This window comes from Pelobates fuscus, chromosome 3 (assembly GCF_036172605.1).
Source record: "Pelobates fuscus isolate aPelFus1 chromosome 3, aPelFus1.pri, whole genome shotgun sequence".
In the NCBI taxonomy this organism is placed as follows: Eukaryota; Metazoa; Chordata; class Amphibia; order Anura; family Pelobatidae; genus Pelobates; species Pelobates fuscus.
In genome coordinates, this window is record NC_086319.1 from 39,110,242 (window position 1) to 39,120,457 (window position 10,216).

Consider the following 10,216-nt stretch of genomic DNA (forward strand, 5'->3'; position numbering starts at 1 on the left):
CTGTTGATTTTGCTTCAGTTTATTGTAATACAGGCTTATTTTTATGTTATTTGCTGTAATCGATCAAACAGGAATCATTTGTAGAGGTTTGGTGATGTTGCTTCCAAACATTACCAGCTCAGGACAGATTTTCATAGTATTTTGCTCATGTGGAAAACTGTTTGTTTATCAATTAGTTAAGCCTTCCCCTTTTTCCTCTAGTGGCTGTCTCATTGACAGCCGCTAGAGGCGCTTGCGTGATTCTCACTGTGAAAATCACAGTGAGAGCACGCAAGCGTCCATAGGAAAGCATTATGAATGCTTTCCTATGCGACCGGCTGAATGCGCGCGCAGCTCTTGCCGCGCGTGCGCATTCAGCCGACGGGGAGGATCGGAGGCGGAGAGGAGGAGGAGAGCTCCCCGCCCAGCGCTGGAAAAAGGTACGTTTTAACCCTTTTCCCCTTTCCAGAGCCGGGCGGGAGGGGGTCCCTCTGGTTGGGGGCACCCTCAGGGCACTCTAGTGCCAGGAAAATGAGTATGCTTTCCTGGCACTAGAGTGGTCCTTTAAGGCTAAGATGGATGTCATTGATCAGAGAGGGAGGTTGGGAAATGTTTTATCTAGTTTTATCTCATTTAACTGTTCTAGATGGTGATTCTCGTTTTGTTTTGTACTCTGAGGATATTCTAAAAGTTACTATAGAATCAATCATTGACTTCCGCTCAGTTCTGTCATGAACGCACAAAAACCCCCAAAACAAATCTGGAAAAAGGCGTTGCCTAACGAATGATCACAAATAGATAACTTCGAAAAATGTCAGTTATGGACATCTACAAATGTAAGCCCTGATATAATACTGTTATATCAAGAACCAAGTGCAAAACAGTGTTACCAGTCTGGAAAAATATAATGAAGAGTCATTTATTTTGCTATTTTGCCGGGGAATGCATTGTACAATGTAAAAATGATTTTGGAAGCATTTCATTTATCAGCCTACGTCTAAAGCTGTCTATTAAAACAGTTAAGCACATTATAAAATGAATAAAAAAATATGAGCAGTAATAAAATTCTCCTAATACAATTTCTACAAAATTGTATGCCAGTTAAGTAATAGAACCAATTAATGATGTGAATTATCAAGTATAAAGGGTATTTTACTTGCTTTCATTATGGGACTGTGTTCCTAACACCATTTTATTTTTATTTTTGTAACTAAAGATATGTTTCTGGGAAGGCACAAGCAAAATAATCCATTGGTAATTTTAATTTAGTTCACTGTGTTAAAGGAACATGCTGACTTTAAAACACATTTATTTTTTTATGTTAAAGTGTTACTTGTTTTAAATTTAGAGCTAGGGCCCCCCCATAAGATGAAGAAACATTGGGAGAGATTTATCAAAGAATTCCATTCTAAAAAGGTGAAGAGTGGCCTGTCCCCCTTTTAGTACTTTAAACTACTTTTTCGAACCAAACACTGATAACTCTACCCCATATGTTTGTTATTCCTTTTGGCTAACTATGTTCAATGGCACAAAAAGGGCAACATTTATAACAATGACTGACAGTGAGACAGGATGGAGGCGTGCAATCTCGTGACAACGGTCAGTAAAGGAGCTTAGATTTCTATATTCAATATACATTTCTAGACTTTGCAAATAGATAATTGCTATATATAATGGATACGTAGGATAATACCAATTGTAGGATGTGGTATCCCCCTTTGTTGTAATAATTAAACTGAAACAGAAAACCAGTTTTAAAATATTCATTAAAGGTTTGTCACTGAAATTGTGTTTCACCAGATGTGCGATGCAACAAGACTTGTTATATTTAACCTGCTTTCATATTATATGAAACACACGTTCATTTAAAATCCACTTTTTCTACATTGTATTTAGAGACGGTTAACATAAAACGCATTCTTTTTTTTTTTTTTCTGCAGGACTGGGAGTTTCCTCACTTTATGGGAGATGTCGATGTAAATCTCCCTGGCTTGCCTTCAGCTCACATGCAATTCAAATTGCCGCATTTCAAAAGGATTTTTAAAGAGGAATACCACATACATATAACAGGTAATTTAAATGTCCTAATCTGTACACCTGGGTATGTGTGCATCTTGTGATTTTAAGTCTAGCTGCATCACAATGTTCTGCAAAAATATGTTCGGCCTCCTTTTTCTCTAGAATATTTTGGTTTCCTAGGGCCTTAAGCCAAACTCTCCTGTAAAATCTAAGCAGTTATTTTCATTGAAGTGATTTAAGAAATTTGCAATGGTGTGTATTGTATTCAAGTAAGGCTGCTATCTTCAGCATAAGCCTTGTACAGTAGTTTGGCTCCAGGAGATAAGACATGATGAGACAGATGCCTATAACACACATTCCTTTATGTTCCTGTTGTGCGTGGTGATGGAGATAACTTGGAAATGAAAAAAGTTAGATTTTATCTCTGCAAGATGACTGTAGGGGTAAAATTACTATAGAGTTCTATGCCTGCAGAGGTGAATACATTTGTGCTTTCTTTACTGGCAACCAAGTAATGGGCAACTTCCTGTGCCTCACATATGAAATACATGGTTTATAGATTTATCAAGGTTTAGCCTGCCATATGATAGAAATCACCAAGATTACTGTGATGTTGTTGTAAGTCTGACTTAAGCTAGTGTATGTCTTTAAAATTCTAGAATAAATAAAAATAAAAAAATAAACAGATTCAGCAGTAGTATCTAATATATGGAATCCCCCAACAAAAAACGTACCAAAATAAAGTATCAATAAAAATGGTAAATCTAACACTATTAGCAAGTTAACACTTGCCTTTACTTTAAACATCCATATTAGGACTATATATGGTCCCTCACTTAATTTGATGCCCCCTTGAGATGGGAGTGTGGTGTGTCCTCCCCCTTTTCGTTGATTCCCTCCCTCTTTCATTCTACTTATTCTATCCCAGTAATGTCATATTTTATACCCCCTGCAGACTTTATTCATTTTTTGGTGTACGGAAAGAGGGAGGGGGGTGAAAACTGTTGCATACCTCTTTTATCCATTTTTAATAAATGTATGTTCATTTATATTGTGTGGTATTTTTACCGTATAATCTTCTGCCGGTTATTCTAATTATTTTGAGAATGTAAGAAAATATAATAATCACAACATAGAAAAAGCCATAGGTAAAAATTAAAAGGAGTGCCTAAACCTGCTGTACCACCCAAATAATCCTAACCACCTGCTGGTATTTTCAGAGTAAGAAGAGTGAGCATGTGAATGTCAAGATGTGTTGCAGTTTTCTGTTCTAGAACAAATCTATAGTTTTTTTTTTTTATCTGTTGGATAAACTCATGAGTCTGTTCTATGTTTGCTTGATTGACTTACCTTGAATGACCACATCCCATCAATAAGACAAAATATCAAACCTTTGTAATCTAAAGTAAAGGCCATGTGTTATTTCTATTCTTTACTCATCCAATAATGTCAATCCACAGTGTTAATTATGTGGTTCATTGCACTGAAGGGAGACGGGATGCTAACCTCCGTGTTCCGTGTTTGGACTTAATAAATAAAATATGTTGTGTTTAACGGGGCATTGCTCTACAGCAACCATTTCTCTGCTTTCCTACTTTTAAAATGTACAATCATGCTTTAATTCTCATGAGGCTTGAGTCCTGTACCATCAACCTTAAATCATTCCCATTAATGCTTCCTGCCATTCACCCTTGACATATTCTTTTTAAAAGGACATTCTGACTTCCCCCTGTCTATAAGTATCCATCTCTTCGGTTATAGACATACTATGCTTAGGTCACTATTTACCAAACTTCACAGTTGTTAACATGTTTCAATCTGACTTCATCATTTATTCATTCCCAGCCAGGTCTGTATGCCAAACTTGGTTAATCTTCATCTTAATGGGAAGTTTTCATCCCATTGATTTTAGCATTCCTGATAGGCAATTAGACATATTGCTTGTGTCTTAGGCATGTTGTGCACCATCTAATCTGTTACTTTATCTCAGTTAGCTGTCACTTATAATTTTACAGCTTCTGTTTATCACTGTACTACTCTCTCTTTCCATTCTGCCCGAGTTCTCAAAGTGTGTTTGCTAAAACAATTGTGCTCTCTATGGATTTGGTTATAGTGGGTTTACCTAAAGCAAGTTAGCCCAGTAAGTAAATAAATCAAAAACAAACAGAATAAAATCACCCCTTGTCCTTAACAATGGAAAAAAATAGAATTTCCAGTATTATTATAGATGGACATTCAGCATAGGGCAATGTGTTCAAAACAGATGATTTCGGGTTATTCACTAAAGTCTGAATGCCCCTCATCTGGATTAGCAGAAATCATTTGCATCCATCTGGGGGCATTTAGGCTGCAAAATACGAGCATTCTTCACAAGTTTTATCAACGTGTGAGTTTTGTAAAGCAGCCTCTAACGTACCTTGAATGTAGTCCAGACTTCACACTGTCCAAATACAAAACAACTGCTGAAATACAGAACCAAACTATGGAAATACAGAATTGAAAATTCAGACGCAACAGGTGTGACCACTATTTACCTTCTAATTTGGTTCAACCAAATTTACACAGTTCAGTTGAAATTTTGTTATTTTAACTGAATTTTGTCCATGATTTCCAATATCCTGGAATTATTATTAACAATGGATGATGCACACACCCTTTGTCCTGCATGTATTATGCTAATAACCTATGTATTAAGAAGCAAAGTTTATGTTTGTTTAAATTATAGTCCCTCCCAATATTCTAGTGTTACAGAATATGAGGTGTAAAAATTCAAAATCCATTTATGTTTATCAAACGTATTTATCCGAACATATCTCATTATTGTACAGTCTATGGTTTCCAATTCGATGCTTGATTTGACTCTATACAGAAACGTTTTTGATCCTGCAAGAGTTGGACTTATATTAACTGAGAAGCTGGAATGGAATGTTTATCTGATAAGTCTGTGTTTTATTGCATTTCCACAAAACAAGGATGACACACATTTGGCCATACTGAGACTTAAGAAATGTACTTTAGGTAAAATGTTGGTGTCTACACGCTTGAGCTTAATGGGACCTCATTGTTTTTCCACTTTAATGACAGTTGCTTGTGTACCATTAACCACAGGCAAACTATATTACCCTAACATAGACCTTGTATACATCTCTACGAAGATAGGGCAGCTAAGCAGTTTTTTCTGTTAAAGAGACTATGTCATACTCTGCATATGATTATATTATTAGATACAAGAATGAGAAGGCACCCATCATAAACAAATTTGCCCATAAGCAGACTTACAAATAAATACAGGAACTCAAATTATCCTCATAGGCAGCTTTATTGGAGGCATTTGTTTTGGCAAATGCAGAATCCTTCACAAAGTCAGTGAGCCTAGTCTTGTAATTCTATGCAAAATATGACTGTCCTGTTTTTAATTCCATTTTTTTTTCACTTATCTCTGTTGCTAAAAATACAACTAACAAGATGTAGATCCTGAAAGTTATTATGTATTTCTATTTAATCACATTGGTAGCTCTGGGGTTGGTCTTCTGCATATTTGACTCTACATGTTTATAATCTGTTGCGGAAGGCTGCAAATGGAAGCAAATGTGATGCATGCTAGGTGAGGCGCATACTCATGGAAGACCATCTGTGTAGCTAAATCTAGAAACATAAAGTTTGAGAAAATTTCTTGCCATCTATACATTTGAAACCCGTGGGCCAACATTTGCAAAGGTAAAATAACTATGGTATTAAAATGAGAATCTGTCATGTTTTCATGACATAAGCCCTTTTACCTATATGACCAGAAATCAGAATATGACAATTTGGATATGTTTACATATGGTGGGTTGATGTCTGACCTGTAACAGTTATGTTTTCTATTCTTGTACAGGTAAATGGTTTAACTATGGAATTATCTTTCTTGTTTTAATACTCGACCTGAACATGTGGAAGAACCAAATATTTTACAAACCATCAGCATACGGTCAGTATTTAGGCCCCGGAAAGAAAATTTATACTGTTGAGGATACCGAAAGTTTGCTAAATCTTAATCAGTCAACCTTATCCTGGGAATGGAGATCAAATCACACAGACCCTTACACAAACAGAAGCTATGTAGAGGGAGATATGTTCCTACATAGCAGATTTACTGGTGCAAGTTTAGATGTAAAATGCTTGGCCTTCATTCCAAGTCTCCTAGCTTTTATACTGTTTGGATTCTTTATTTCGTTCTTTGGTCGATTTCAAAAATGTGAACAAAGGATGGAAAATAAAGACAAATCATATAAACGTATCAACAGAAAATCTCCATCAGAGCATAGCAAAGAAATGGGAATGACAATAGAAAATCTGCAGGCTGTGGTTGAGGAGCCTTTATATCTACATGATCCAACCCTGATATCAGTGAGGAACAAGTCCAATGAAATGTCCTGCCCGACTCCACCTGAAAACCTCAGCACACTATCCCAAGGGGAGCAAAGTGATTGTACAAAACAAACAGAAGATCCAACAAGTTAGCCACACTACAGAGAACAACAAAGCAATAATGTATCTACAAGGTTGTTTAGTTTAATGTTTTACGAGTAAAGGTTGTGTATGTTCTACTAACTTTATTCATCGTTCATAAACTCTAAACGGTGCTCATAAATGCACACTTTGTCCATTTTGTATAATATTATGCTGTACGTGCCTATATTTAAACCTTTGAGTGGTATTCAGAGGGAGAGCATTCCTTAGAGAGAATTGCACAAGCTTATTTAACATGTAGTTATTCACACACTTTAATGAAATAGTCCAGTCTTTTGGTCTATTAGATCTGTGCCTTTACTGTAATCTACTTTTCTAAGCACTGCGAGATTTGTGTTTTTTTTGTTTTTTTATGTGGTTTTTTTGTGCAATGTATTTCTATTTTATGATTTTTTTGTTTTGGCACAACAGAAAATATCACTTACACTCATGGTCACTACCATATATTAGTTCACTCTAATGCAGATTATGACATTAACCATAACATATAGTGGTAAGCATTTCATGGTTTAAGAGTGAGCGCTTCAAGTCATTCTTAAAATGCCATACTGTGTATCATTCTGAAATGAATATGGTTTTTGCATGGTCATGAACATGGACACTGGGGTTAGTGCTATTACTGATATTTATAATAGAAGTCCACATTATTGTGGAAAGTCTGTACCTCTGTAAAGAAAATATATAAAAAAATATTTACGGATTATTATGTTAATTATATTAATTATAAATGTTAGAGAATATTGGATAAAGGGGGAAATATGTTCTTGAAAAAGTCACACACATTTCGGTGGTAGTGGTTTAGCCTTCTTTGTTGGTCAGTAGAGAACTTTCATGTAGAGACGTGTACTCTATTCCCAATTTGTTTAGTACTTAAAGTACCTAACCCTTTGGGGGAAAAAATATCCTTACTGACTGACCAATCGTGATGAGATATAAGAAAGCGTTGTGTGCTTTTATGCTACAGAAAGTATGCCAGGGAGGTGCGGGATTAGTAGAAAAGATGACGAGAGTGCAGTCAAGAGATGTAATGAAAGTAATGTGAAAGGGCTGTCCTGTCTTTACCACAATGAGACAGCTTAGCACTTTTTCTGTTAAAGAGACTGAGTAGTCAGCAATCATTTTATTAGGCCACCTGACAAAGGTCAGTAAGGTGGACAAAACATTCTCTTCTATGTACTGATAGCTAATAAAAAGGACTGCTGACTATTCAAGTGTGTAAGGCCATCATTTTCATTTTTTATCCGACTACCCACCTGGACTGTGGATACAGAGAGTTATTGAATCATGCTCGTCACTGCTCTCTTGTTTTTGGCTAATCAGCAGAAGAGAGACAAAATCAGTAGCAGAAACAGTGATGAAAACGAGGGTAAGAGCACAGTAGAGACAGGCATAGAGGCAGGTTATCCAAGGGTTGACCTGACCAAAGGTAAATAGGAATAAGTGTACGAGACCTCTGGACTGGACCTTAGAGACCAGATAAAATCCTGGCTTTTAGAGAGCCCAACACAAATGTAGATGTTCAGGAGGAAGTTTACTGCTCAAAACAGCTGGTTCACATTATGAAAAGATAGGTGTGTTTAACAAACTGGCACCGACCTCAAACTCCATCTACTGTCATGAGATTAGGAATAAATGTTACTGTGTGATCACGGGTCTCCACAGCTAATGAAATGTTTAGAGTGCGATTGACTTCATTTGATCTGTTTCCCCTTTTACTGGTTTACTGAAATTGTTGAATGCAAACAGTAGTATTTAAATATGAATCCAAAGTGTATGTCCATCCGTGGCTGTAGAATTTGTCAGACATTTGCAATATAAATGTAATGTGTTATAATTGTAACATTTAAATAGTTTTAAAATGCCTTACTAACCATTGTTCAGTGAAATAAAATGTGCCCTAATAAAGTGGAACTCATTGCTGAGAATAAAGTGTTTGATGAAATTTGTTTTGATAATTCCGCCATTTTTACATGCATTATTTTTAATATCAAAGCAATGATCATTTACAAATCGAGACATTGTTAGACTTTATCTTTCTGGCGCAATTTTAAATTTCGATCAAGCCATCACACTACTTTTTTAAATGATTAGTTTGTAATAATGTGTTAAAATATTTTAAAATATTGCCCAACATTTATAATTCCTATTCAATTTAATGAGCAGTGAAATAATTTTAGTTGTGTAGTGGTTTTGATGTAGTATGTTTTCTGTATTTAGGTAAGTAGAATGATTCTACCCTAATTGTGTTTTACTATGGTACCCGACTGATTACTCACAAAAATGATGCCTTGTTTCCAATCCCTCAAAATGGCTTGAAGTTCCATTTCATGCAAGTGCCATCAATCTTGTTATTCAAAATAGGAAAAAAAGATAACACATTTGTGTTTTGATGAAAAAAATAAACATTTTAATTTTAAAATGTCATTTTAAAGGTTGGGATAGTCACATGGGTTTTTATAACTATAAAATGCCTTAGTTGTAGAAGTTGCTGTTAGTGGGCTTTAGGGTCTGAAGTTTTTGAGTTCACTATAGTTGGTGAAAGAACCATGAGTATATTAGTGCTTTTTGTTGTTGTTTTTTTGTTTGTTTGTTTTTTGTTTTACCAATTAGCTTATTCTCAAAGCAGCTGCCTATTATAAAAATAAACATCATTAATTTGTATAATGCTCCATCAATCTGCATAAGATGGGAGGTGGTGCCCCTGACGTGACAGTCGGGAGGTGGTGCTGACGAAAATAAGTTTGCTGAACATTTCTCTATTACTTAGTTAGTGTGGCGAGATTGGTTTTAAAAGTTGGCTGTGCAACATGTGCTTGTTTCTTTCTTTGAAATTCCAGAGAGCATCAGCAGCATTGATTCCAGTGGAAGCTCATCCATAGGGGCACAAGTTTATATGTGGGGAAATATACTATTTGCAGTAGTTTTGATACTTGAAGATTCTTTTTCTGGAAGGGATGGTGATAACCCTAACAATATGAGAAAAAATAGTGTTTCCTTAATCATGTGATAGGTTTCAGCTCTGCAGGGCCCCTCGTTGGTAGCAGTTTTGAGAAGCTTACTTGAGAGCATTTAGGTATGTAAAAATTGGACTGGTTTGGAACCTGCCCTGTTTTGGCAGGTTTTGCAAATGCATAGTGTCCTTTAAGAAGGAATTTATGGAATTTCCATAAAGTTGCCATTTGTCATTGTATGGTAGTGGAAGTGGGATCTTTGTTATTGTGGATTTGAGGTCCCCTTTTAATGCACCTTAACTGGTTACTGATTTTGAAAAGTATTTGATATTGATATATACATTGGAATATAATGCATTATACTGTCTTGTGTTACAGTTTTGTGTATTTTGATTTATACACTGGATATTTATAAAATATTTTTATATATACAGCAAACAATAGTTTTTCTGCATTTCAGTTCTATAAATAGCTTTTTTAATTACCAACAGTTAATGGAGCAGGTTTTCCAATTAATTTACTGTAATGATAGTCTAAACATGTTTTTTTTCTAATTAAAAGTAGAACATTTGCAATCTGTGTACTCTTCAACATTGTCTCTAAATACATTGTCCAACATTGTACCTATATGAAACAATGCTTTGCAACACACACTTAATATTTTTCGGTATGAAAATTTTTATTATACATTTTTGTACAAAACACATAGACAGAGACAGACATACAATGGCATATGATCATACTTAATTAAATAC

The 10,216-nt window shown here is 35.4% G+C and overlaps 1 protein-coding gene across 3 annotated transcripts in view; it reads left to right on the forward strand.

The window, feature by feature from the left end:
* TMEM117 (transmembrane protein 117) overlaps positions 1-8,410 on the forward strand; it is a 231,348-nt gene extending 222,938 nt beyond the window's left edge. For all 3 annotated transcript variants that reach the window (XM_063446943.1, XM_063446944.1, XM_063446942.1), the window contains exons 7-8: positions 1,920-2,049; positions 5,876-8,410. In XM_063446943.1, coding sequence (XP_063303013.1) covers positions 1,920-2,049; positions 5,876-6,501 — 756 coding nt within the window. In that variant the 3' untranslated portion in view covers positions 6,502-8,410. The remainder of the gene's footprint in view (positions 1-1,919; positions 2,050-5,875) is intronic.
* The last annotated feature ends 1,806 nt before the right edge of the window (positions 8,411-10,216 follow it).